This window comes from Nothoprocta perdicaria, unplaced genomic scaffold (genome assembly GCF_003342845.1).
Source record: "Nothoprocta perdicaria isolate Ctin4 unplaced genomic scaffold, notPer1 scaffold_198, whole genome shotgun sequence".
Taxonomy (NCBI): domain Eukaryota; kingdom Metazoa; phylum Chordata; class Aves; order Tinamiformes; family Tinamidae; genus Nothoprocta; species Nothoprocta perdicaria.
Genome location: NW_020455182.1, coordinates 1,304,158 through 1,331,822, shown reverse-complemented (window position 1 = coordinate 1,331,822; position 27,665 = coordinate 1,304,158). Strand labels below are relative to the sequence as shown.

At 36.8% G+C, this 27,665-nt stretch overlaps 1 protein-coding gene across 1 annotated transcript in view; it reads right to left on the bottom strand.

Moving 5' to 3' along the window:
• Positions 1-651: 651 nt before the first annotated feature.
• Positions 652-27,665, bottom strand: part of JPH1 (junctophilin 1) — an 81,668-nt gene continuing 54,654 nt past the window's right edge. The window contains exons 4-6 of the mRNA XM_026037403.1: positions 10,021-10,679; positions 1,610-1,705; positions 652-1,435 (exon numbers count right to left, since the gene is read on the bottom strand). Coding sequence (XP_025893188.1) covers positions 1,625-1,705; positions 10,021-10,679 — 740 coding nt within the window. The 3' untranslated portion in view covers positions 652-1,435; positions 1,610-1,624. The remainder of the gene's footprint in view (positions 1,436-1,609; positions 1,706-10,020; positions 10,680-27,665) is intronic.

The following is a 27,665-nucleotide window of genomic DNA, read 5'->3' as shown; positions in this document are numbered from 1 at the left end:
ATTAATATAGGGTACAATAATTACAGTATAATGACAATTAAAAGAAACATGATCACATCATCTTAACAAAGGGCTGTGAAACTACTTAAGACAAACTTTCCAAATGAAAACAATTGAGGCTTTTCCTTTAAATGCTGAGGTAAAATTATAAGTGGACATTAAAGACAATGAAGGCATCCAATTGATAAACAATCACTTAACAGTTCTAAATGCTCTACCTGAATGTATTCAACACAAAGCCAGTATTTTGAAGTTATGACGATTTATTATCAGCATTTGCTAGTCTTAGCTGTCATTGGCACTGATTTGCACTCAGAAAAGACTTCATTTTAATGACTGGCAAAATCTCAGTGCTGAAACATAATAATTCAAATCACCAATTATCACAGCACCAGAATTTTGGAAAACAAAAAAACAAAACAACCAAAAAAAAAAAACAACAACAACAAAAAAAAAACCAAAAAAGCAACCAAACTCAACATGCAAACCCTATATCTTGTCTTTCTCAGATTACGCTGACATTCCACTTCCTCTTTCTAATGTGCTGATACTGCCTTAAGCATTTTGTGTTTTGATTATGAAAATAATTGCTTGTTAACAGTACAAGCATTAGAAGGTTCTCGGGAAGATATCAACAGCTTTACAATTTGCAGTTATGGTATATTACTAAACCTTAAATTAAAAAGACTCTTGCCATTTAGGAAAACAAATCTCAGAATTGCATCTTCAGATGGAAAATACAAAGCAATGCTTTCATTTTCTGCTCCTGCTGCGAGGCAGAACAGTGACTTTCTCCAGGTTGGCCTACATACTACGTTATGGCTATACATCAACTTTCATAAACAGCGAATGAACAGAATCATGCACAGGCAAATGAAATTCAATCTCCCTGAGCACGGCAGGAGATGTTAAAAGCAGCAGGTAATGGAATAAGACTGGTGACTGATGCTGCTAACTATTTCTTCTAATGAGAGAGGAGTGAACGCTGGAATCACTTCCACAGCAACAGAATCCTCTGACCACATTCCTCTGGCAGTCGCTTGCCCATCTCCCCACTAAAAACATCAGACGGCAAAATAGTAAGGCAGCTGTTAGCTTCCATCAACAAAAAGTGCAGCTCCGAACATTTCCAGTTTAGTCACACTCTGCTGGAAGAGACGCAGAAGCCAACGCGCTCGAGCGGCGGGGCTGCTTCAGCAGGTCGCTCTGCGCGCTTCCCGCTGGGGCTGCTCGCTTCAGCTCTCAGAGCGCCCCACGGCCACGAGCCAGCAGCAGAGCAGCCCCTGGCTGAATTCTCCAAGTTTCATCTCTCTCGCGTCCCATCCTAATCGCAAGCCTCCTTCCCTGTGTCTGAGTATGACTGGCGCCATTTTAAAAGGCGGATGACACAACTGCAGAGAACTGTGGGCTAACACCACTAGTTGTCATGACTTCACTGAAGGGTCAAAACAGTTACATAATTAAATAACTATGTTGAATCACATTCAGGCATAGCTAAAATTAAAGTAGGAAACATTAAAAGTATGCAAATAAATCTTTATAATTTGAGGAGAGGAGTCTTAAACTGAGGTGAGATAGTGATTTTATAGGAAAATGAGACCTTTCTTACCTTTCCTAATTCCAATCAAGTTAGAAAATGGACAAAAAGAATGGCTAGACCAATATTCAACAGCATTACCAGGGCAATCATGACTGAGTTAGAGCCCTGAAAATGAAATAAAACAAAGATATTAAATTAATGCAATTCTCCACACAGTGCACCACAATGAATAGGATCTGAGCGTACCCTTGTTACTAGTTTTTGATCTTGATCTGAATGATTACATAAATATTGATGCTACAAATTCTGCTCCTGATAAACAAGGAACACAGCCACTGCTCTTCAGGTGGCAGTGTGCTAAATATCATCTGTGCAAAAAATGAACTGGATAAATACAGGTGCGAGCATGTTCTTAAACTGTTCTTAAGCCCACTGAGATAAACTGATATACAAAAAAAAGAAAATAAACTATTAAGATATAAATTCTTCATTTACTAATTCAATATAAGATTAAAACAAACAACAAAAAAAAAAAAAAAAAAAAAAAAAAAAAAAAGCTACTTTCAGAAATGCTTTTCTTTCTTGTATAGGTTCCTTCTCTACTGCTACCATCTTTCAAAATAGAGTAAGGACTTTGTTGGACTGCATCTTATATGCAACCATATTGAAAACTGAATACGTAATTTTCAGTGTTTCCACTAGAAAACCCTCTTTTGATAACCAAACGTAACTAATATATTTGATATTTACCTCTATACTAGTTTCCCCAGAAAAGTTTCCATTAAGGATTAAAAACTTGTTTTGATTTACTTTGAAACTTGGAACKTGGTGGTGATGAATCCTTATCTTACAGAACTATTTGGTGAGAAAGAGCAGTGAGAGCAGTGAAAGTGTTCCTTCCCTTCCTAGCTGAGCTAAGCTTAGCTAGAAATATAGCTCTTAATCACTATGTATTTTTTATTCTTTCTGTGAAGCCATAGAACAAAGATTTTATATTTTTAGCTTCTTTTGGAAATGTTTTTAACATGGATGCTTCCTCACGAATGACTTGAAATAATGAACAGAACTGACGGAAATTCTCTTCWTTCTTCTTTTAACATCTCTAATTTATTATGAAAAATTTCCAAAGATTTGTATATGGTTATATTTTGAAGTACCCACTTATTGTACACTGAAAAGAAAAACTTCATACTTTGGCAATACTTCCCTAAATCACAAAAAAATCCACCAAAAATCTATGCAGACAACTATACTCTGAGCTAGCTAGAGATGACTGGTTTCTGTGAAAAGGAATGTATTTTATCAGAAATTATTATACAAATTTTTTTCACTTTCTGCAAGAAGCATACCTTGTAAAAATTCATTATGCTTAATAGGATTCGTAATATTAGCCATATAATTACTGGAATGATAAAGTACAAGAACTTACCATTATGAATTTTTAACAGGAGTTGAAGAGCAAAGATACTGAACAGTATTTGTATTATTTCTATATTACATGGTCTAAACCAGAAAGAGTCTCATTAAACTTTTCCTTCCAGAACACACAGCTAAGACAGTGGGCTAGATGGAGACTATCACTACGTTCCTAAGTCTCAAAATATGCTCTGTTTGAGAACAAGTCACAAAATACACCTCAGGAGCTGTTTAAAGCTTGGTGAAGTCTAAGTGCAACAGGTGCCTCAATTTTAGGTCACTGAGTTGATCTGACAGTCTTCAGAGTCATCTGTAAATATGCTGAGGATCAGTATAAACATGCTGAAGTTCAAATAATGAGATTATCAGACGCTACTCAAACCCCGACATAGTGATCATGGTACCAGCAGCAACATTTGCTTAGTGGCAGCATATCTAAAACACTCTCCGGGCAACTGAGGATAGGGCTTCGTGCCACCTTASTCGGAAGGCTGTGAACACTAGTTCTCATTTACCAGTGCTATGTTTTAATCATTAGACCACAGAAACAAGGTGAAACCATGTTTCTTCCTTCCTACTGAATGTGATCTACTACACTAAGGAAACACTCTCTAGACTAAAGTAAATGAAGCACTTGGGGAAAGACATATAAAAGAGCTCTGGTATGGTTACATTTTGAACCAAGAAGGGAAAGCAGTCTAGTTGTAGCAGTGTGTAACTCTAGGTTAATTTGTTCTATGTGTTACAGACAGCATTTTGCTATCTTTAATACTTCTATGCTTTTCTATTGTGAAGGAAAACTAAATAGTCACCAAAAATCCAGAACTGATGATTCCCATCAAACGTATCTGAAAACTGTGAGATCTATGCATGAAAATCGTACTGGAAAACTGAGCAACAAACATGTTTTACTTGAAACAACAGGAAATCTCTTTAAGTTTTTCAGTCTGGGAATGTCTGTGTTAATGTCCTTCTATCTAAGAAGGTTTGCAACCCCTCTGCCCAAAACTCTCATGATAAATATCAATAGCACATAAAATTAATGCTATCTATCTTTTAACAGGGAGGACAGCACTGGGATTAAAGCATTAATTTGCACTCGGGAGTTCTGGATCCAGCAACTATCGCTGATCTCTGTATGATGATAATCAGGTCAATAGACCCTTCATGGTTTAGTACGCTCACTTATAGATTTTACAATTATATTGAGCCAGGATTTGCAAGGAATTGTAAAGGAGATCAGTTGTTAATACCAGTAAATTCACCTGAACTCAGCTGGATTTGTGTGTCCAATGCCTTGTGTATTTGAAAATAACATCGACAGAAATCCATTTGATTTACTCCTACCGAATGGAACTTTGGACCTAATGGGAGTTACTCCAGAGGTCAGTGGAGCCAGGAACTTACTAATTATCTGAAATTCATCCTAAACAGCACCCTAATAGCTGCCACATAGCTTTTGGCTGCATGGCAAACTAGGACTACAGCTCAAAGAGCCCAGAATAGAATTTTCCCGTACACTAAAAAATGATTAAGAGATATTTGTAGAGCACATGGTTGTTCTGCTATGATCCATTACTTATTTTGTAGACATTTATGAAACAAATATTTAGCACTTTAAGACAAACCACCATAAATAAAACTTTAGTGTCCTGCATGGGCTTAAAATAGCAAAAGACAAATTTAGTCCAAACACTCCAAGAGTGACTAGAACAGGTGCAGTAAAAAGCTGTAGCAGAAAAACTTCAGCCTTAAAAACTGCCCTTCTAACTTCCAGTAAGCCACTCACTTCTGTAGCTAAAATATATATGATTAGGTTTTAATTCAGGAAAGGGAATAAAGTTATTTCCTAGAATGTAGTGCCAGGAAATACGATGACTAGTTTTATAATCCTCTTGCATTAGGAATGTTTATTAACTTTAGCATAAAGTTACTGTTCAGAGATTTTGCAGGACCAGGCTAATACTGATCTGTTTTTCCTAACATCATGGCAACTACATCCTATACTAACTGCATTTTAGGTAACAGAGAGATGACAGTAAAATCACACTAAATAGTATTCAGTGCAATGCAGTGATTTCAGAAACAGGCAGAACACAGGCTAAAGCAGCCCATGTGACTTACTGCTTGACCTGCCAAAACACCCTGACCATATAATGTAACACCAGTGCCTGTGCGGTACCTGACCTAGGGCAAGCCATGTATAGGTCAATTGAAATGTGTATTCATGACCAGACACTACAATACTATTTTTTCAGCTGTGATTCAATCCTGCTTTGTGCTCTAATCCAAGATAATCTCAAATTACCTCCCATTCACAGGGGGCTAGGAACGTGCAAATTGATAGTAGGGCTAGAGGCTGCTAACTAGCAAACAGAAACAGTTCATACTGGTTTGTGCTAGAGTGTCTCTCTGCATTCCTTCTACTGCAGTAAATATAGGATAATTTGAAGCTGTCTAATGCTGAGTGAAAAAAAGGATGATTTATCTCACATTTTACAAGGGTAGCTGCCTACATGCAAACACCTATTTAGAAGCAGCTGASAAACACTGATTTTGTCATATTGCCTTTATGTGTGTTTTCACCTTCATGAAACAATGATAGGGCTCTAGGGTCTTTCTTATGAACCCTGAAATGATTCCAGACTTTTGATTTTTGAACAGTTATCTATGTATGTGCAAATAAGCACATACAGAAATACATTTTTATATTTTATGTGCAGTGTAGGCTTAAGTACTTGCTTTTCAGTTATAATGACWGAAATAGAGATACTTAATGAATACTTATTACTAATTTATTGTGTGGGTATTTTTCAATTACATTCTTATGGTTGTGTAATATTTACAGAAAATATGGAACCTCCATTTTATTACTATAATAGCTATTGAACACTTCTCCAGAGTTTTAAGTTGTGCAAAGTTCCCTTCCAAATTGAATCAAATGGGTATATTTCATCCAGATATGAGAGACAGGTTTTATTTAGATAGATGGAAGAAAAAAAAAGTTAATATGTACTGTATTTGTTTTCCTCATGTATTCTCATTGGAAAGCAGAAGAAAGCACAGCACAATTTTATATAGCACTTTCAGATAATCTAATGAAATCTTCAATAAATGTCATACATCTCTTTTTTTTTTTGCATTCCAAAAACATGTCCTCTCTCTTTTCATGCTTCTTCCTAACAAATATATTTTTAAATCTCTATGACACATCAGACAGATTTGTTTTCAGAACTATGGCAAAATTATTTCTCCGAATGAATATAAAACAATAATATTAGTGACTAACACAATATAGCTCCCTAATATAGCCCTAGAATTCTGAGGTCTCATAACACTCAGTACTGTTTGGGATACAGAAAAATAGACGAAACGGATTTCTCTTCAATAATTGTGCAGTCAGTCACTGGGTAACTGCGGCTTACTACTGACCTCAGTCCAGGAACATGACCCCGTTTTTCTGAATTTGGGAGGTGATACTGAAAATCAAAAAGAATAACACTCCAGGCAGCATTGACAGACATTCTGTACCAAGTCTTCCCCTCTGTGCACTAGGCCAGGAGTGCCTTCATTATTCTAGGATTTTAAATACGAAAACATGTAGGAAATGCATTGTATTAGACAAATGTACAGACATCTAGGGAAAATATATATGAAAAAAAGTACATACATCTATATATCTCTTAAATGCTTTCATGGTAAGAATAACTTTCTAAGCTCTAATTCCTTCCTTTGTGACAGGCTGATAAAAAGAGAATGCAATTAGTGTACTCCTAAGGAAGCAGAGGGACAGTTTACAGGTGACCTGTAATATCAATAAAAAAGCCATAGCTGATGTACAGTCCCTTATTACCTTCCACCTTTCCTAATAGCAGGCTACAAGCTCACAGTTCTTATCCTGATTGTTCTGGAAGCCCAATTTTCTGCTGTGTAGATGCCCCACCTGGTATGTTATGATAAAGGTTCCCCCACTCCCAACCACTATTTGCTTTGAATAATAGAGAAGAAAAATAAGGAAATTTTATCATCATTTATTTCTACCAGAGTTGAACAAAAAAAAAATCTAGTTCAAACTAAAATTCTAGGCATGCTCACTTGGCATTTATAAGCCTTGCAGCTTTGTGTTGAACTCAGTGTAGAATTAATTTTTATCTGTGAGGACTGAAAGCTTAAAGGGTTGATATCAGCTGTAATACAGATTTTCAGATTAGAAAGCTGCTGTCAACAGTTAGTTTGATCTGCACACAGAACTTCTCTGAGGATATTGCTGCTGAAATACAGGCTACCATTTTGGAAAACGTTCATTATCAAACTACTCAGGGACAGCTCCCATAAAAAGAATAGATGTTACATTAATTGATTTCATTATAACAGCCTCAGACAAGACTTACAATCTAAAATTGTCCAGCTTTAACTTTCTGTTGCTAGTTCCTCTTATATAGTAGCTTGGGAAACTTGCCAAGTGCTCTTAAAGTATGTGATTTAAAGTGTCAAGCACATTTTGTGCACTGAACCACTGCTGAATCTGAAGATATGCTCTAATCCTTCCTGAGATTGTGGGACTTTCTCTCAAGCTTTTTGTCCCTTTAAATCTCCTATTTGATTTATCAACGTTATTTTTTTATTCCAGAAGTAGTAGCACTGGTGCCAAAAACAGATAAAATACAATCTACACTTGCTTAATCTCTCCTCTTGGTAAATCTAAGGACTGTACTAACTCTTCTGGTAGCATCAGCAGATTGTGGGCTCACATTCAGTTGCCTCTCTTGTCTCTTAATCCAGCACCCTTTTCCAGTTTCCCCACTAACTGTGTTTCAGTATATGACCCTACATTTATTTAACTGTACTGAAACACGCACAGTCAATTATACTTCCATTCTTCTTAACAGGTAACTTGGATCAGTCTGTGATTGGTGATCTGTTGCCTTCATTATTAATCCATACCCGGGTCTCTTCTGCAAAATTCCTGGGTAACACTTTTAAGATTTCTTAATGGAACTTTTATACTCTTTATTTTTAAATTCTTTATGAATGAATTCTGACATCATTTTTTTAGCTGTTTTACCTGAGGTCAGTGCTAGCTGATCAGTACTAGTTGGATCTTACTAATAGGATTAAGTTTCTATTCCATTTAAATAATAACACATTATTATTTTTCTACTGGAATACCAAAAAATTGTTAAAAAACAACAACAAAAAACCACCATCAAATTATCTGGACCTAGAGGTTATCTCTAGGATCTACAGCTAGCATTTTGCTGAGTTTCTCTTGGCTTGGAAGTAATTTTGACATCACACAATTGATGATTGTCAATTCTGATAATTTTGGTATTTCTAAGTAATAGTAAGAATCAGATTCACAGTGATCTGGATGAATAGTTTTAAATTTCCTTCTCCATTTCCTGTTAGGAAAAGGAAATCATTTTTTTTCCCTGTTATTTTAGCGACCTAAGCCTTTTAGAAGCAAGTATTTTTAAGCAGTATGTATTTTGATTTCAAAGCCTATGATTAACACAAAGAAATAAGAAAATGAAAACAGTAGAATTTTTGGACAGGGTCACATCAAAGGTGAAAATCCTGCCTTCAAAAGATGTCACATGTAGACATTCATGGAACAGAATGAGATCAGGGCAGGTGTATATAGTGACACTCCTTCCTGAATACTCTCCAGCCTCCAAAAATTATTTCTCAAGAATGTCTTGAGTGGTAGAGGTGGTGGTACCTTTGTATTCATAGTTCTCAAAGGACTTTTTTTCTTTAAATACATCTTTTTACCTATAGAGCCCATACACACTTCTAGCTTTGACAACATTTGTGGATAGGATCTCCACAGTGTTTTGGCTTTTTTGTTTGTTTGTTTGAGACTGATGCTTCATTTGATGTTCCCTAGTTCTTGGATTTACTCCCTAGAATTTCATGTTCTCCTAGTGTCGGGAGAAAGAGAGAATATTCATGCCCTGGTCATGCTCTCTGAACTGTTCAGTTTTACAGAATTCTACAACATGCTCATGCAGTTGCTCCTGTCACAGACAAAAGGCTCTTTACAAACTTAATCATTCCTTTTCCTTAATTTGGCTTCACCTTCTACTGACCTTGGAAAAGGCTTTTTATTAATTTTAATGTACATTTAAACAAACAGAAATATGAATGGTTTTTACTTGGTAAATCAGAAGATAATTAGAGAATAACACATTCTATTTAAGTCTGATCTTTAGTAAAAACTTGTAGAAGGTCTGTACTGATGTTGTCTCACAACTCTTCCCCCAGGGCATATCTACTATGTAATTCATACGTCAAGACAGGGTGTTTGGCCTGCAATGTTCACTGGTCTGAAGTTGTAAAAATGCCACACATGCTGACTGGACTAGATCATACTGTATCACTTTAACTGAATGATGAATAATTCACTGTTACAAGCAGTTTTCATGCTTTTCAAAATTATCCTTCATTAGGTACATGAATAATAGCCCCTGTGTTGATGCTACATACATTTAAGTTGCACTGCATAAGTAATATGCAAGTTACAAAGCTCCTCATGGCAGCTAACAGTGAATCCCCTTGGCTCTTGAAACAGTAATGGGGAATTTTAAAACTTTTATCTTTAACTGGATTTTTGGAAGAAGCTCCAAAAAAGTAGTTATTTCTATATCATTACAACATTTCTGTATCATTACAGAAGTCTAACTGTAAAACTGCTAGTACTGCAGACTTACCCAATAAAATACAATAAATATCATTTAGAAAGAAAAAAAAATGTATATATACACACACACTGATACACTTAAGGTATGTGTATATAATATTCTTGTGCTCATGGATATATTAACGATTTCATTAAGTCTGAGAATATCTGGCCAYGCACTGGCCCTTTCCCATTTCAAGAAAAAGATAATACCAGAATGTTTGTTCCTCACTCCATTCCAGTGCAAAGGGTTCTATCTCACATTCCTATCTAGTAAGAAATTTTGAACTATGTCTGAGCTTTCCTTGTCTAGGGGTTTTGAGGCTTGACAACAGGATGGAAAAAGGCAGTGAAAAGCGACAGGCTTTCTTGTAGTACTTACCGAGCTGTTTTCCACTTTGTTTTCCACTGGTGAATGAGACTCATTTTTAGCTGGATTCTTTGGTGCAGTATATTCTGGTTTCTTAATTTTTGTGTCAGGTTTGTTTTCTTTGGCATCTGGCTTACCCCCAGACCTGGCAGGACTTGGCTTCTGTGCGGGTGGTAACTGTGCGAGTGCTGGCGGTGATGGATTGTCATACTCGTCTTCTTCCCTGAGCTCCTGTGGAAGCACTGGTGGATTCACTTTTACGTAATAACCATGGTAGTGATCATGCAGCTCCCCATTCTCAGTGCTGATGGGATTGTGATGGGCTGAAAACTTTGGCTGATGTTTCACAGCTATTTCCTCCTTCACTGGTGCTTTTGAATATAAAGACTTGTTAACTGTAGGTGTTATATTCTCAGTGGCTAAAAGCTTTTTTTCTTGACCGAGTCTTGTCCCAGAAGTGGAGCTTTGCCTTTTCAGCTGTTTGGAAGGAGAAGGCTCAGAAGAAACAGGACTATGCCTTGGGCTTGCTTCTGGGGTCCGGGGGGGTGTAGTACCTTTTCGATAAAAGTGAGGTGACTCTTTTGGGGTAGGTGGCTTTTCCTGAACTTTTTCTTCAGATTTTTCTTTCATCTCCACTCCCTCTTGAAATTTTTGTTTGATATAATCAGGGCCTGAAAAACAATGTAATAAAAATAATATAATTAAAATAAAAATAAGAAAAGTAAGATTTGACAGTAAAATTATTGCATTAGGATGTCGGACTGGACCACCCTGCTAAATATGGAGGGAGGGTAATAAAAATCCACTGATTTCTATTGTAATTCATTCAAATTCACTCAGTAGTTGAAGTAGCTGTACTTTTTGAATTGATGGGAGTGTTATTAGTCATTTTGTCTTTCTCAGATTTGCAAAGGGTCATAGTATATAAATTGTCTCTGAATGAAGTAGGAGGAAATGATTTAGGAGGAAGAAGATTGACTTAGCTTATGTATCTGCCTTTTTTTTTTATTCTGAGAGGTGTGCTGTGCTTAATTACTGCAATTTTTTTAAACTTCCACTGTCATGACCATAATATCTGATAAATAATAAATGGACTTTGTCTTCCTAATTCAACAATTTAGCATACAAAGATCCAGATTAACCACTCTTATCTATAAAACAAACCTACTTGGAATTTGGAAAGACAGAYGTATTGTCTCATACTCACTAGGGAAATACTTAGAGAGCAACTATTAAGACTATCTTTCTCCAAATCCTGGCTAGACACCTATGACTACCAAGGACTTGTGTACCAGAGTGTTTTTTAATGCTGCTATTCACAGCGAGACGAGCTGACCGAGATACTTTGCTCCATGTTTTTGATTGATTTAACAGTTCAGTGGTAAGATGTGAGAGAACTCTCTATTGAAAGGACAAAATTACTGTAAATCTGCCTGTATTGTGGGCAGCATTTTCTACATTTCTTCCTAGAATCAACATCCCAAATTCCAGGATGAGCTTCTGTGAGAAGTCAGAAGGTGTAAACAACAAAAATGCAGCAATCTTTCTTTATTTCTTTTTCAACATTTGATTCTGCCAAATACACAACAATAGTTCTACATGTCTAACTTTGGTAATACTGTTACTTTCCTTTGATTTTTCATCTTCTGTAATTGAGGCTTATTTGTGTTTTATGTCATGGTGAAATTCTGTGCCCAAAGAAGAAAGATTGCACTCCTTTTTCTGCTTCTGAGTTCAGAAGTCTCTGGCTGTGTTAGGCAGATACAGTGTTTTTACAGATTTCAGAAATATATGCATCACTACACAGTGCTGAGATGAGAGGAAGGAAGAAGAAGCAGCATGAAGTTTTTGGAAGCTATTGAGTCATCCGATAAGTGAGTATTGCTGAGAATGAGAATTACTTGGCATGAAATTTGCTCTGGGCAGGAAAATCATAAGGTTTYTGGTATCTTTGAAAGCCAGGAATGGAAATAGGGAGTTGTTGAGAGAGAAGACTGGACTTCGGACAAGTCCGGATTTGTTCCTCATGTGATGTTTGAGGAGCTAGGCCTGCAGAGAGGGAGTGGACTACCGTATTGGTTCCCACGGTATTTTAAAACCTCCCCAGTAAAAGAAAGAAGCAAAACAACACAAATTGGAAGTTGCATCATATAAAGTTACAGTAATATTTTTTAAAAATCTCCATTATGTAGGAAATTTTCTTCCCTCTCCTTTTACATGCACAGGATAATCCTGAGGTGTTTTTAGAAGCTGAAATATTTTTAATGTGCAGAATCTTTGGGTTCTATTATTTTCTTTCTTTTTTTTTTTCCACATAGAATGAAGAAAAAGATAGCCAAAAGAGCTCAACCTAACATTTAAGACCAAGCTATGAAATTCTCAAATTGAAATAATTATTTATTATGGACTCATCTACATTCATCTTTCAGAGTACTCCATACCTCCAGGGTGGAATTGTTGTATTCCCCCTTTTCAGCCTTATAATGTTCCTAGGCTGTTCCAATGGCATTCAAACTACACAGCCCCTCTACAGCAAGGTGTTCCTTCCATTCTTTTTGTACTTGTCCTGCTCCTGCACTATCTAGAAAAGTCACATCCTGTGACAGCTCTCCACTGCTCAACAAAGGTGAAGACCTGACTTTTACTAATATCTGAGAGCCCCTGCCAGAGTGACAGCACCCTGCTAAGGGATACACCTGGGCCTTGGAGATATCAGCTTTCTCTGTGGTTTCCTCTGATCATCTACTAGCCTCCCAAAGGGGACAGAGGGGACTCTGCCTCCCTCTGAGATCTCCAAACTCCTCTGCAATTTCTGAAAAAAATGTAGTGAGACAAGTTACAGCTGCCAGTATCTCCATAGGAGACTGATAAAGTAAGAAACAAAAATAAAATAAATAATATAAAATAACATAGCTTTAACTGTAGCTCTCCCTAGAAATTAATTGTTAGCAGGTTAGAAGTGCCATATTGTACTGGTTATTTGGCAATAATCAATCCTAAGTGATACTGAGTTGTCATGGAAGGTCATAACCATCTGCCTCCAAATCAAGTCTTAAGAGTATCTGCCCAGACATCCAGTGTTTGTCTTCATGTAGCACAGAAACTCCACAAAGAAAAATACACAACATGCACCTTCTAGAGATATATATCCMTTGCTTCCAATCTTGCCAGGCAGGTCTTTCCAACACTTGAATTCTTGACTCTGTGCTGAAGTTAGCTTTGGAGACTGTCCAAGGCCTTTTTTAATGTCTGTTCACTGTATTCAGTACAATCAGCTTATYCACCTGTCTGAATCACTGATTCCAGGCAGAAAGAACACCGTTCCCACACCTTTCTGAGGACTAAGAATACTTGTCAGGATTTATCACGCCCCTTTCATTAGAGGCATTGTCTAAGCAAGGGAGACTTGGCAACAGACTTTCTTTTTCTTCAGCGTAAGTGTACCCTAATACATGAAGCTAAAGGAAGCAGAGCATCAGCAGAAGCAGAGCTTCAGAAGAAGTCATTAACATTTGATCCTAGTAAATAGCCCAGCTTCCTTTCTTAATGAGGGAAACGAGTTTGAGGACGGGAAGAAAGTAGAGTCAGATTATCTCAGTAATAAATATGGAGCTCTGATCACTAGCTCTTAGGCCAATAAATCAGCAGATGATACACTCCTATACATGTTATTTCTGAAAGTGCCTAAGGAGAGCCTCGTCTGGAAAGCAGGATCAAAAAATATTTTACAACCAAGTAAAGATAAGTTTTCTTTGTAGACAAACTTGTGTGTTCTTTTATGTTAATCATTGGCCTAGCTACTGATTACCCCAAAACAATTACCCCTGTTGACTGAAAGCTATATATGGGACAGCTGGATCCATACACAAACACTGCAATGTCAGTAGTTGGATGGCACCATTAAAGTGTGAGTTAATCAGCAGTTGAGAGGAATAGYTTATGAAAGTCAAAGGTCTGTGTATGTGTTTGCAGATGTATGAGTGTGGAGGTGGATACTATAATGAACTGGTATGTCTGAGTACACTCATAGTTCTTTCAAAGCTAAAATTTCATGTGGAGTTCTTGTGCAACATGTCCTTCCTCCTGGAAGGTCTCCAGTAAGTGAGCTGACAGCATGTCCAGCCCTGTAAATGAGAAGAGTGCCTTGGTTCGGCCATGGCATTTTTTGAGAGGCGACAGCTGCATGCTTTTCCCCATGGCCTACTGAGGTATATATATTGTCAGCAAGGGGCCATTTCAGGATTGTGACTGAAGCAGTGTCCCAAAATGTCATCTTGCAAGTGTAAAGGCAACCTGTGTCCCTTCTGCCTTATCAACCTGGGACTGAAAGTCTGAAGCTCAGGAAGAATGGCAGAAAGCACCTAGCACAGCGATGGAAAAAGTGTGCATATACATATTTATATACACTTGTAGTGGTTGGTACTCCTGCCTATTCAAAATTCAAGAGTATTGAGAATATAGAAAAAGGGTGGGATGGAAGGAGCACGAATTCTGGAGGAGCCTTGCAGTAGGACTGATGATCCTTTTAAGAACAATTCTGTAATTCATAGTTAATGCAAAATTCAGTAACTCACCATAAATCTCATTTCCCCAATTTAATGAGTTCTGCCTCATTTCAATAAACTGATTTCTACATTCTCAAAGTTATTGAGGTAATACTATTTTTAACTGGCAAAAGAGGCTTGTAAAATATCACACAAACCAAATGAAAAATCCTGGTAATTTCCTGGTATGCTGTATGACAATGCATTTTCAAGAACACTCAAATAATCCATTTCTGTAATTTTCTGTTTCTATTCAGTAATACAGAAGTTCTGTAGTAATTTATAGAACTAAAATATACCAGAATAGTGAACCGAAAATATCATATAAACTAAAATGTGCTAGAATATAGTATATTTTCAGTACTACAGAACTATTTTCAGYTGTTCTCAAAGAATAAATCCACTGTAGACTAGTCTCTTGCGATTTTCCTTGCACTCCTAAACAACTTTGGACAAATTATAATTTCTTACTTGCAAAAAGGCAAGAAGTACCTGTAGTAGATACTGAGGTTCAGGAGTTTCCTCAGACCTAAAGTTATTTAACCTGGGAATCATGTTCATATTACGACAATATTTCCATAGAAAAATATTTACAGTGCCAAGTGCATTCATCCTCAACAGGACTATTGGGAGAAACTTTCCTATATCATGAGGTCTCAAGCTGGRAGAAACAAAAGTTTTTTTCTGACAATAGACTTTTTCTGAAGTAAGTCTGAGCATAGTGTGATATAAATGAGAGGCTCTCACCTTACTATAACAGAAAAGGTGTCATCCTGCAGCCCTGGGCTCCAGCTGACTGAAGRAGGTTCCTATAAGACCCTCCCTATAGGTAAGCACAAGCTATAGCATAGCCAGTTCTCTTGGTGGAAGGGCACTCTTAGTTGTTAAATAGTTGGCTCATGCACAAGAGGTCAAAGGTTTTTCCSTTTTCCTACTTCCATGAACAAAGGCCTAGTTAAAATTTCTAAATCACTAAAAAATAATTTGGATGTAAGGTGATGTGGTTATGTGCAAAAATACTGATTTTGGAATTAATTAGCATTACCTAAGAGACCTTGTTTAATTAGATCACAGTAACTTGCATAATTATATTTAAAACACAGAGGTGGATGTGTTCTTTAACCTAGAGACCAGCTGTGCTCTTCTTCTGTTTGTTTTTCAAAGACAAGTGAAAAATATGGCAAACAAAACACACCTACTTAATACATGGAATTAGACTTTCTCTTCCTCAGTGCAATTTTATATTACACTAAAAAATCCTTTATGTAATTTTTTATTATGTTAGAAAAGGCTTATCTTTTAGAAAAAAAATCAATAATTCATTTTAACATTTCTTTACAATATTTTTTCCACTCCTTTCTCCTCCAAACCAATATCACTCTGAATTTTCAGCAAAAACTGGCATTGCCTAGTGGGAATCTTAGCAGAGTTTTGAAGAAAAAAAAAAAAAGGCAATACTATTCTGCAGGATTCAGAATACAATAAACACTATATAAGCATAGTCAGAGCTGAAAGCATGTGTTTCCAATTCAAGTTATATTAGAAGTAATTATTAGGTAAGTATGCACCTATTTCTATCTTTTAAAGTAGAGTGCACATTATGTGACGTAACTAAGCTAACTTTAGTGCTATATAAATAGTTAACTAATAACAGTAGATGTGTCTTGACCTAACATTTAATTCCTAGGCAATGAATATCATTATGATTAAATGTCATGGTAACAAGAAAATTTGTGTCACACCAGTAGATAACTTGTGTCCTGAAAGCTGATACCTCACTCCCCAACTTTGTTTCCACATCGTTGGCAGAAAAAACTCAGTCTTCATTGTAAAATCTGCAATATTTACCTGATTACTCGGAAGTAATGATGACGAGATTAGGACTAGTTGCTCAATCAGGACAGTGCAGTCTACAGGCAAATATCAGTTCATACTCTTAATGGTATTTATGTTAATGAATGGATGAATACTAAGTCTATAAAAGAGAAAGGATTCCTGATTTGAAAAATTTATTATCTAGAAGTGCAAGACAAAAGACAATAAAAAAGTTACACCAATAGCCCATTTTACAGCTGGAGGAACTAAACCAAAGGGAAATCTTAGCTTAAAGCACATGCTTCTTCAGAGTAATCCCCCTGCGCTTAATGGTCAGTTGTCAATAAAGTACTATTAGGCTTGAGGCTTTGCTAAATCCTTAGGAAAGTGATAGCCTAAAGTTGCACAAGAAAAAAGCTAGGAATGGAATGCAAGTTTTCTGAGTAACCAAAACTCAACATGGCTTGGCCTTAAGTCTGTCATGTGCCTCCATAAATGTCACCCTCCTGGAGTAACTGAAGGCTGTTTGCTGAAGTAGAATTCAACCATTGGTTTCATGTGGGTTTGAGAGGTGGAAATAGTAAATAATGAATAGGGCAGCTCGTGTTTCTTACCGCATGTCATATCCTAGCACACAACTTGATCAAGATCTTGTTGATCACTGACTTTTTGGCTGTACCAAAAAGAGGAAAATAACGTAGTGTTGGTACTACAGACTGCTAAATACTGTTTGAGAAATAAGCTAGTAAAAAACACAGGTTTTGTTATCTTGTAATGTGATCAATGCGTTTCCTCAGTATATCAGGTGGCTATAATAATTTGCTCTCACAATAATTTGCTACTCTGATGAACATTTTTAAAATGTGGAAAGTCTGGGATGCATTTGAAGATTAATTAATACAGGATCTGTTTTCTTGCAAGCATCCAAAATACTCATGCTTACTGACTTGAAAATGAGTTTCTTACGTTAGGGCTTTTCAGGATAGGGTATCTAGTAAATAATTACTCCTCAGTATTCAGGCTGGTAACTGTAGGTGAAARAAAAAAGAAAAAAAAAWAATTGTTCATCAGTCTGTTAGAAGAAGTACTTAAATGAGTCACTATGAAAGTGTAAATAACTATATTGAGTAAACTTTAGAAGGCAATTTTTCGTTATTGCTTCATCATGGATGTGAGTACTCAGAGAGGGGAAGAGCTATAATTAACATCATTAGTACCTTCTTTGCTTTATTGCTTTTTCAAAGGTTACATTGGTAAGAGGACAAAAAGCTTTTAACTGCTAGACTGCTGGCTTGAATTCAGCCCAAATTAATGGATGGCTGTGCAGTGCCATGTGTGAAATGCGCTGATGAATTCTGGGCACCACAGCTATGGTTACCATTTCAGTGACTTTTGGCAGCCCTGTCAGCCACCTTGGCAGACACAACAGGGACTGAATGGAGCAGCAGATTAATGGCGTAGGACGCAGCCATATAAAAAATTATGAATATAATCCAACATGATTAAAGAGGTGAGAGCTCTCAGAGACAGGTTCTGTCTGGTTTAGATATTGCAGTTTAAGATGTGATGACCCCAGGTGTCTACAGTACCCTTCTGATGGACGTACTCATGAGCAGCTGGTTCATGGTTGGATTAGGGTGCAGCAGGCAGCTAAGATTTCTGAAGCCAAACAGCAAGGAATGGCTTGTTAACCAAGTTGGCATTGGGATTCCCCCAGAAAAAGATATTCTACTCCCAATGATGCCTATATATGTTATTTAATAATTCTTTAATTCCAAATGATGTATGTAGGCCATGTTGCCCTGTTTCAGCAGCATCAAACGTTGGTTATGCCAGCTGGAGTCATGGCTCCCCTTCATGGTACTTCAGAATGCTCTACAGAATTAAATCATACATTTGATGAAGTTTAAAAATAAAGCATAACACAAAAGAGAGGAGAACTGAAATCAAAGGATGGTTGAGGTAACTTGTTGAGGTTCACAGGAAACCCAGCTTTGTATGCCTGTTTTAATTTCAGTCTCTGATGGTAACTGCATATTCATGAGTTATGATCAGCATTTTAAATGCCAGTAAGCATTTGAAGTAAGCTTCCTATGTGAATGTCCAATCAAAAAAACACAGTTTAAAATTCTACTTGGCTGCCTTACAATCCACTCCCCTCTCCTTTKTTTGCCTTGTAGACTTACTAGCACGAGCATTGCAGTACAAAGAAAATTACAGGGCAAAGATAAGGGAGAAGACTACATTTTGAATAATGTAAAAAATACCCTGAAATAATGTCTACTAATTGGCATACTTTGTAACCTTTCTTGATTTCCATTCAATTGCAGCTCCTTTTCTCCTCACTTAAAAACACTTTCCTTCTACTGCAAATGCCTTCAGGTTATAGAATCTGAGGGATCTACACCTGTTGCTAATGTTGCTGTTTCTTTAAGCAGTTCTTTTGTTAGACTTTCTTCTCCTGTTGCGTTGGAAACAACAGGGAACTGTGTCAGCAGTCATTCTCTCACTGGATCCATGAACGTCATGTAGGATAATACCTACAGGTATTTCTTTTATGGGACTGTGGTCATTTGACCTGGCAGTCTGCTGTCCTCCAAACCATGTACTACTGAAGTGACCTAAAAATATAATACAAAGATAGCACATAATGTGATCTTATGCTATTGCTACAGTCTGATAAAGCCACAACATTCAGAAGTGTAAAAGTCAGTATATACAAGTCTTTTACTTAGGGCTAACTTTAAAATATAGCCTCACTAAATACAAGCAGGTTTTAAGGCGGCCTTAAATGTGACTTTCACCTCTCATGAAATAAAGATAAGCTCCTACAACAGCTAAACACTGGTAAAGATTGATCACTACAACCYTCCAAATATAAGAATTCTTGTGTGTCAAGGCTGCCCTCTCAGATACCTTCTTTATCTCTGCCCAGGAAATAGTTTTTGGCTGTATCATAAATAACTTCCAAGTACTTTTGCTAGTGCGACCAGCATTTTTAAAATATAAGCTAGTACGTTATTTTCCTTTTTTGACATCAGCGTAAATGATGGGTCTGTCTGCAAACCTACATCAAACACTTTCTGTCAGGCAGTAGTCAAAGAGCTATAGTGCTTAGTTACTTATTTACTGGCCACACACACACACATGCATGCACGCTTGACCAAACCCAAAGCCAGTTCTTAAGTCTCTCTATTTATTCTGCTCTGATGTTTACACTGGGAAAGGGAGCTCTTGGTGTGGCCTGGGAACAGGCTACTTTGTTGCTGGTCTCTTTTCAATCACTCAGAGAGGCTGCTTCCAAAATTCAAAAGACATTTGTTAAAAAGCATATGACATTAACTCTTAGGAACTTCTTGAAAACATTAAAAATGTCACTCAAGCACATAGACTTCTAGAAACAGGAATGGAAACAAAAATGGAAATGGACTTGCACAAAATGCAAAAGCAAAAACATTTTTGCAGAAAAAACTGCAAAAATTTCTCCTAACAGTAGGACATAATCCCCTAAATGTTCATATGATTCACATCTGCATGAAACCTAGCTYGCCTCTTTTCTCCCTTCCTATCAGTTCCTGCAAATCTAGGGTTGCATCTTCCTGTTATTCTATAATATAAAAACAGTAATGCAATACATAAATACTATTTATTTTGTATTTTCAACAATTTTGCACATATAACAAAAAATAATGACAGGTTCAGAGAATCCCTAAAAATGCGATTTTCCTCCTCGAAAGTTTCTGAAGGCATCTTTACCAAGCAGATGTACATACATTGAAAGATCTGAAGGGAGGAAAGAATAGACTCGTGAATTGCAAAAACTGTGGGCAGTCAACATTWAGAACAGGTAATTTACTGTAACTTCAAGTTCAGTCTTCGCTGAATTTCTGTGACTGCTTTAGTAGGTGACTGAAGTATTCATTACTGTACTTGCACAGTAAATTAAGATGTGCAGGCCCTTTAATTTTGGGTTCATTACCCTTAGAAAAAATAAGCAGATTTATCCCATCCGAGTGACAAAACTGAGTGTGACACAGCTCTTCTCAAAACTTCAGTGGGATATAAGCTTGTGGACAAAGAAATCTATATTATGACCAGTGATCATAATTATTGTACTGCTTGCTTTCCTTACCTTAGCTTTCTACTGGTCTGCCTCTACCTTAACAAGATTATATAGTCTTAGTTGTTGTATTTAGGATAGGCTTCATTTTTCCAGGCTAAATAATATACACACCTTGTACTTAATGTGAGTGTTCCCAGCTAAATAACATGCATGTACCATAATCTACTCRAATGCTTCAAGTCTGCAGGTTGCTTAATATAACGCAACTCAGAAAAGTTTTCAGATTTCGCAAAATGTTGGAAGCCTTTATAGGAAAAAAGGGCTTACTTCACTTTACTTGGTCTGCACTGGGGCATGAGGGAGACTCCCAAATCCAGGGCCAGAGTACATTTTACTGCTCTTCTCAAGAAATGTGAACATTTCCCTGAAGAACTGGAAAAAAATCCACCGGAAAATTTATCAAATGCTAACTGCAGCAGTGCTATTCTTTAAGCTCCTTTGTATCAATCAGGAAAAGGATGGACAAAAGTGAAAGGCTGTAATTTCACATTCATTACCACTGTGTACTCTAAGCGGAGTACACATTAAATATACACCTGAAGAGTCTGTTAATATGTTGTATTAGTCAACTGTACATAGTAAAATCAGATTTCTTAACATTTCTCTCTGCATGTCCACGTGTTTCTTTTCAGAAGAAAGTTTAGCCTCAAGCTACACACAGCATTTCAGGTTCAGTGTCACTGAGGACACGCAGACAAGGCACCACTGCCTTCCTTGTCRTGACGTGCCGCTTCTGTGCACACAGCCTGAAATAGTCTTAGCTCCTTCTGCTCCCATATCACATTTCAAGTGCCTGGTTATGATCCTGCTCCATGGGATTTTGGCGACTGACCTCCACAGGAGCTCATTCACATCTCGTCTCCAGCTGCCTGAGCTCTGTCAGCCCAAGGGCCTTCTTGTAGCTGTCCTGAAGTGCGAGGTCCTGCCTTCCACTTGAAATTAAGTAACTTTTACTCTTGTGAACTACCTTGCATTTGGYGAGCAATGACTGGTGTAAACAGTAGTATTGGCTTTCTATATGGAACCATATGTGGGGATTTTACTGGGAGCTTTGTTTTTCTCTTTTCCAGCTACTGTTTGCAACAAAACACTCCACTATTGCCAATGTAAATAATAYTGTTTATCCTATTATAAAAATATTCAACATATCATAAATAATATTTAATTATTCACTAGTGAAGACTCTGATAAGATCACTACTCATTTCCATGTCATTTCATTAGGTTTATCTTTCTTTGCTGTTCTTTACTTACCACTTTTTTTCTTTTACTCAAAAACCTCAGATAAGAATATTCCTATACACAGGAAAGCTGTCTTTACAGGACTTTGTATCATATACTTTAAAAATTTTACATTAAATTTCTTACACAGCATTTCCAGTCCACATATGCAGGTTTAAATAGATATTAAAATCAATGTAATTACGATAGTGCTCTACTGTCATAGAYTAATCAGTTTCAGAATAAAACTGCAACCATTTCCACTGAGTAACTTTAAACAATCACTAAGTTACATCATTTTGAGATTTTAGGAGAAAATGTCTTCATTCACAGCTGTCAGGTGCTTTTCTTGCTAAATGCATCATCAATAGTATTGTTCTCCAGTGAATTTAATAACCGACAGGTTTTTTTTTTTGCCAGAACTCTTCTAATTTTGGGCTCTTTTAAAATCCTTATCAGAAAAAGAAACAGTGCCTGCACTGATTCTCTCTGAATACCTTTTCACTAGTGAAAAAGCTCAGCCTATTCACCCAGCTCTCGTGTTCTATACACAGCACTTCCTCTGCACGTGGAATGCAGTTTCCTTCTTCCCCTTCAGCTTTAGAAAAACACTTCAGCATGTGAATTTTTAAAGATGCAAAAGACAAGGGTCAAAAAAAGAAATCTAAAATGTATTGTTTTTAAAATATGTCATCTAATGAGTTTACTTGGAGGGGAGAGGRTTAATTCAATATTTTTCAGTATTCATTAAGCTGCATCATACTTCTAGCTAAATTGATTCCTTATATCAATTGATAGCAATGAAATCACTTAAGGAGCTGAAAAGCTTGAAGTGGGCTAAGGGAACCAACTGCTGCACTAGAAATGCCGGAAATACAAAAATATGACAGTCAGTTCCATTTTGGTAAAACTAAGGTATGTTACCTGCTTAATCTTCCACTCTGTTCTGGTTTCTTTCGTAACATATTCTTGATCTTTGGTATTTTAGTTCAACCATTACACCATTTACCATTCTGACCTTGTACTGTACYATTTCTCCCCTTTAGCTCTAAGTTTTAATCTCTAAACTACATTTGCARTATCTGTTTAGTGCTGCCCTTCTTCAAATTTATCTCATGCTCCTCAAAATTTGGCATTTGCTCTTGAAAAATACCTTTCCTTCCTCATGTGATAACCTTTTGTGGAGCCTCTTCTGACTTCTTAGTCATATTTCAGCAGCAGGTGGCCATACTTATCTTTAGGAACATATTTTCGCTGTTAACTTTCATGATTCATCCTCTTATATTTCCTTAAATTCCTTTAACTTTTAACTATACTTTCAAGGAACAGCAGATTACTCTGCTCTAGCACCCTCTTCTTTTTCTCATACAGTTGCAAACCTGCCTGATCTCACTGCAAAAAACAACATGAGTCCAAGTTCTATGCTACGGTTCAGTTCCGTATTTGACTCCTGTTCAGATTAACTTGCTGACTCCCTGTTACAGAAACAGTATGTAGAAATCTCTATCCCCTCCAATTTCTCACCATGAGGTTCTACGCCACTGTAGATAATACTTTGCTACTTTACATATTCAGGTCTGTAATTTGAATACTATTTTTTCTAGATCTTCCACTACATTGACACTCCTAGGTTTGGCAGAGAAGAGTACAGACCAAGAGTAAGCRTTAAGTGCTTGTGATCAAGTAGTATGAGAAACTGTAGTCAATACTGCTGTGGAAATGTGSTAGTGTAAGCAATATCAGACTTTAAAAATAACAACATGAACCTTTTTCRACAATTCAAGTCTTCCTTGGTATAAAGAATCATTTAAAAGCAAATTATCATAGTTCAGTGAGAATGAGCCCTTAAAGAATAGTTTTCATGATACAGATATGTTAGCTGAATTTTAACATGGAGCAAATATATTTATAATAAAACCACAAATTGGATTTATAGTATTCATGCTGATGTGCTGTAATAGTGCTCACATCTGATAGATTTTATTTCTTCCTGTCCTTAGCTAAAGGATACTGCAACAGACCAATACAGAAATGTACTGGAGCAGTCCGAGTGGTTTGGTTCTGGGTACTTCTGCAATTAATGGCTCTTTTGGGGAGCTATGGAATAATACTGATCAGAAAAAAAAAGGTAGTAATTAAAACTATAAAGTAGCACTGAGCTCCCTCCCTCAGCGCATAATTGTAATGATTGCGCCCACAACAGCAGCTTGGATGGGTAGCTTTCAAAAAGCATCTCAGAATAACAACACAACCACATTAGCACAGATTATTTGATTGACGTCTTCGTAGTTAAATGCTGTGGCCTTAAATGGGCAACCAGAAGTTCAAGATAGATATAAATTCAGTAGCTTAACATTTAATGCAAACCTGTGCAAATTACAGTGATTCTAACAGCTTTGTCTACAGGAGATTGGTTCTCTATTATTGGTTTTAAATGTTAATTTGTTCAAGTCTAATAACACTTTTTTTTTTTTTCCCAAGTAAAGGTGTCTTCTACCATCTGGGGGACTAAAAAGCATCTTGGAGAGACTGAGGAAGGATCCTGAAGAAGGAAGAACACTCCTCTGCAGTCCTTCCTTATGCCTCCAAACAGGCTCCCTGGTCCCAGAAGCACTCAGCAATTCTGGGCCACTATTTGTGATCATGGGAGRAGATGGATGGGGGCACCTGTCACCAGAACTTGGTGAGACTGGTGATAAATTTGTGAATCTGGTTGTGAAAATCAGTAAGAAGAAAGGGGATAAAGAGAATAAAATTTGAAATTGATAGTTTTTCTTTTAACCCATCTTTTTTCTTTATCAGACACAACACAATAGGTTTCTTAAACCTATTTAGGAAGAGGATGAAAGTGATAAAACGTAGATAAAAGATACCACAAGAAGAATCCAGATAGCAGTTGTGTGAAGCTGAGGAAGCCATATGCCGAATCATTTCAGAAAAAAAAAAAAAACAGGTTCTTGTATGACTAAGAATATCTAGTGAACTTCCGTATGATTTAAGCCACAAACTAATGGCCTGGGTGCAATCTCCTAACTGTCATCTGGCAAAATGCTCTGTATAATTGGCTTTTTGAATAAAAATATCTGGCCTGGTCCACATGCGTTTAGCCAGTACGTTCCAGTTAATTAGCATCAGGCAGAAATCTCTTTCCTGTCCATATGGAGTTCGGTGGACTAGAGGAGGTGGAGATGGTTGAGAAGAGGAAGATGGGGAGGATGTAATTTTTTTTGAGGCTACAGACATAATCCACTGATCAAAAGRGAATGTAAAACACAGTTGCTCTTTATGGCATGAGAAATCATTAAAGATTTCCTTATCATAAGCTCAAAATGGTTTAATTATTTTTGAAGCTAGTGATGGTTAGGTTTATTAGGTTAATACTGATGCTCTAACAGAATCTGATCATTATGGTAAAAAATTCTGAAAAAAAAAACCTTTACAAATTATTATTAAAGGAATAACAGTAGAATAGTAGTAGAATATCTTTGCTCTCTGCACATGTATTTTAACTAAACAGATTTTTTTTCATTTCTTCAGGCAGCATTAATTGATATGGAAAATCAGTTACTGAATGTTACATGAGTTTAATTTATTGGTAGATCTCTCTTCAGCTCTCTGTTTTTGTGATGGATTCTATTTGGCTGCTTAGTCCATAACTTGACATCTTCAGTGCGCAGAACTAGATTACTTGTTCCTGGAAGAACTGAGGAGCTCCTGTCCTAGTCTAGTAGGATACCAAATATATGTTTCCTGGCTGTCCTTTATGCCAAGCAATTTGAGTACTTCAGGTTCAATAGCAATATGAACACTTTTACTGTAACAAAAAAAAGTGAAAAGTGTAAAGAATAGCAGTGATATAATCAGCAAAATTAGACTCTGCTAAGTATAAAAAAGATTCCCCTTTGTGTTTTTCTTCTCATACTTGTTCTTGCCAAGCAGTGCTGACTGCCTAGGTATAGTCATCACACACATAGCTTTGTTTGCTTTTTTTTGTTTGTTTTTTTTGCGTTGTTTAGAATAATATTAGTGTTTTCTAGAATAGAAGTATAACTGTATCGAGAAAAAGAGAAAAAAAGATCTGTAACAACTGCTTTGTGGCTCCTAGTGTAAAGTAAACAGTAAAAGTAAACAGTAAAATTTCGAACTGAATGATGTTGCAGGCAACATTATTATTCCTTTCAGTAAGGAGAATTTTGTTATAACATTATTCAAGTTCTTCAACTAAATTAAATGTAGGGAAAGTATTTTTTGGCTAAATCTTCTTCCTTAATCTACACTTATCAATACTGTGTGAATATAAGGAAGGAAAATACTATAATATGAAAAAAGGCAGAACAGAAAATTTAAATAGATGACTATGAAGTACTGCTTCAAAATTCTTTCAGTTTTAATCATCTCAGCTGTTGATAAAAGCTGTTGATTCAATGTTGAATCATTGTTCTTCGGCTACTTGAGAAAATTAGAAGTTGTATTAGTCTTTAATCTCCCTTCCCAGTTACCTGAAACATGCGGGGCTGAGCTACAACATTTATAGCAAGGAATGCTAGAAGAGATAGAGACCTACCAAAATGGCAAAGAGGTATCGTGTCTACCGAACTCTCTCAATATGGATCGATCACTCAAGATGCGCCTAAGTGTAATTTGTCTCAGAATAACTCTTCATCCCCAAAGAATCCTTTCTCCTACAGTCCAATTTGTTTATGCAGAAGGACTATCCCAGGAGGCCTTTACTATATGTCTCAATTTCTTTTCTCCAAATGCTAACAGACATTTCTTAAGGTAGTGATACCCAGTTGTTGCATTTCTTAAGATAGTGATATAGGTTGTTGCCCAGCACAAACTACACTGTGGGCAATGGAGATGATTAACTCATTCTTGTCTCCTTTGTACTCTTCATCTGTACACTTCATCTGAACGTACTTGGGAAATCCAGAACTTGCAGATTCTCTTCTGGCCCATAAAAACAAGCAGTGCCACCAAAGCAAGTCCGTACAGCTACCTTCTCTTCTAGCTGCAGGTCAAAAGCAAAGACAATCTACCTGAAATGGTCTATGAGCAGGACCCTCCTCCTGCTGTTGCCTTTTCTGGGAGTTTCAGCCCTCCCTGTCACACAAAAGTTACAATATTGGAAGGGAATAGGCTTGCTTGAACCATTTCATTGGCCTGCAACCTACTTCATGATTTCTCTCATGCCTTGTTCAGCAGGTCAAAGGCTGAATGAATTGCTCTGGAAAGACACGTATGTTTTTCAGGTTGCTGCTTGGCCTAACTAATAATTTGCTGTTAAGTAATTCGTATTTGAATTTCTAGATCTCAGCTGCTTCATGGTAAAATACCCAGACTGCTCTTACCCTGCGGCAAAGTTACAGTAGCCCTCTTTAATTTTAGCAAATTTTCCTCATTCAAACTGAAAGAGCATTATACATTTCCTGCAATACATATATATGCACATGGACAATTACGGCATAGCTGTCCAGCCTGTGCAAGTTTATACTTGAGGCTTTCCTCATGCAAGTGGGTAAACATAAGCCTGTATCCTAGAGACTTGTACAACTCTGAATGAGTATGTCAAAGCCTCCATTAATCTTATGGGAGACTAGAGCAATCTTTCCCTTTTTACTGAGTGTCAAAAGCCTTTCTTTAGAATTATACCTTTGATATAGTACTTCTATTAGTCATTTACCTTTCTCAGGGCTTTACAAAGCAGCTGCTGTTGTTTTTTCTAAGCAAAGAAAATTTCAAGCTGACCTTGGATGACTACCTTCAATGAGAAAATGACTCTGTTTTCATTTGTTTCCTGTCCTAGGATGTTCTATTTTGACATCTTCAAGTTTAGTGATGCCTGGAGGAAACAGCAGGTCAGAGCTGGGATTTCTCAGGATTCATTCTATCAGATGATAAAAAATGTTCCTGTGAAGTCTGGCCTATACAAAGCCTGCCAGATTTGTTATATCT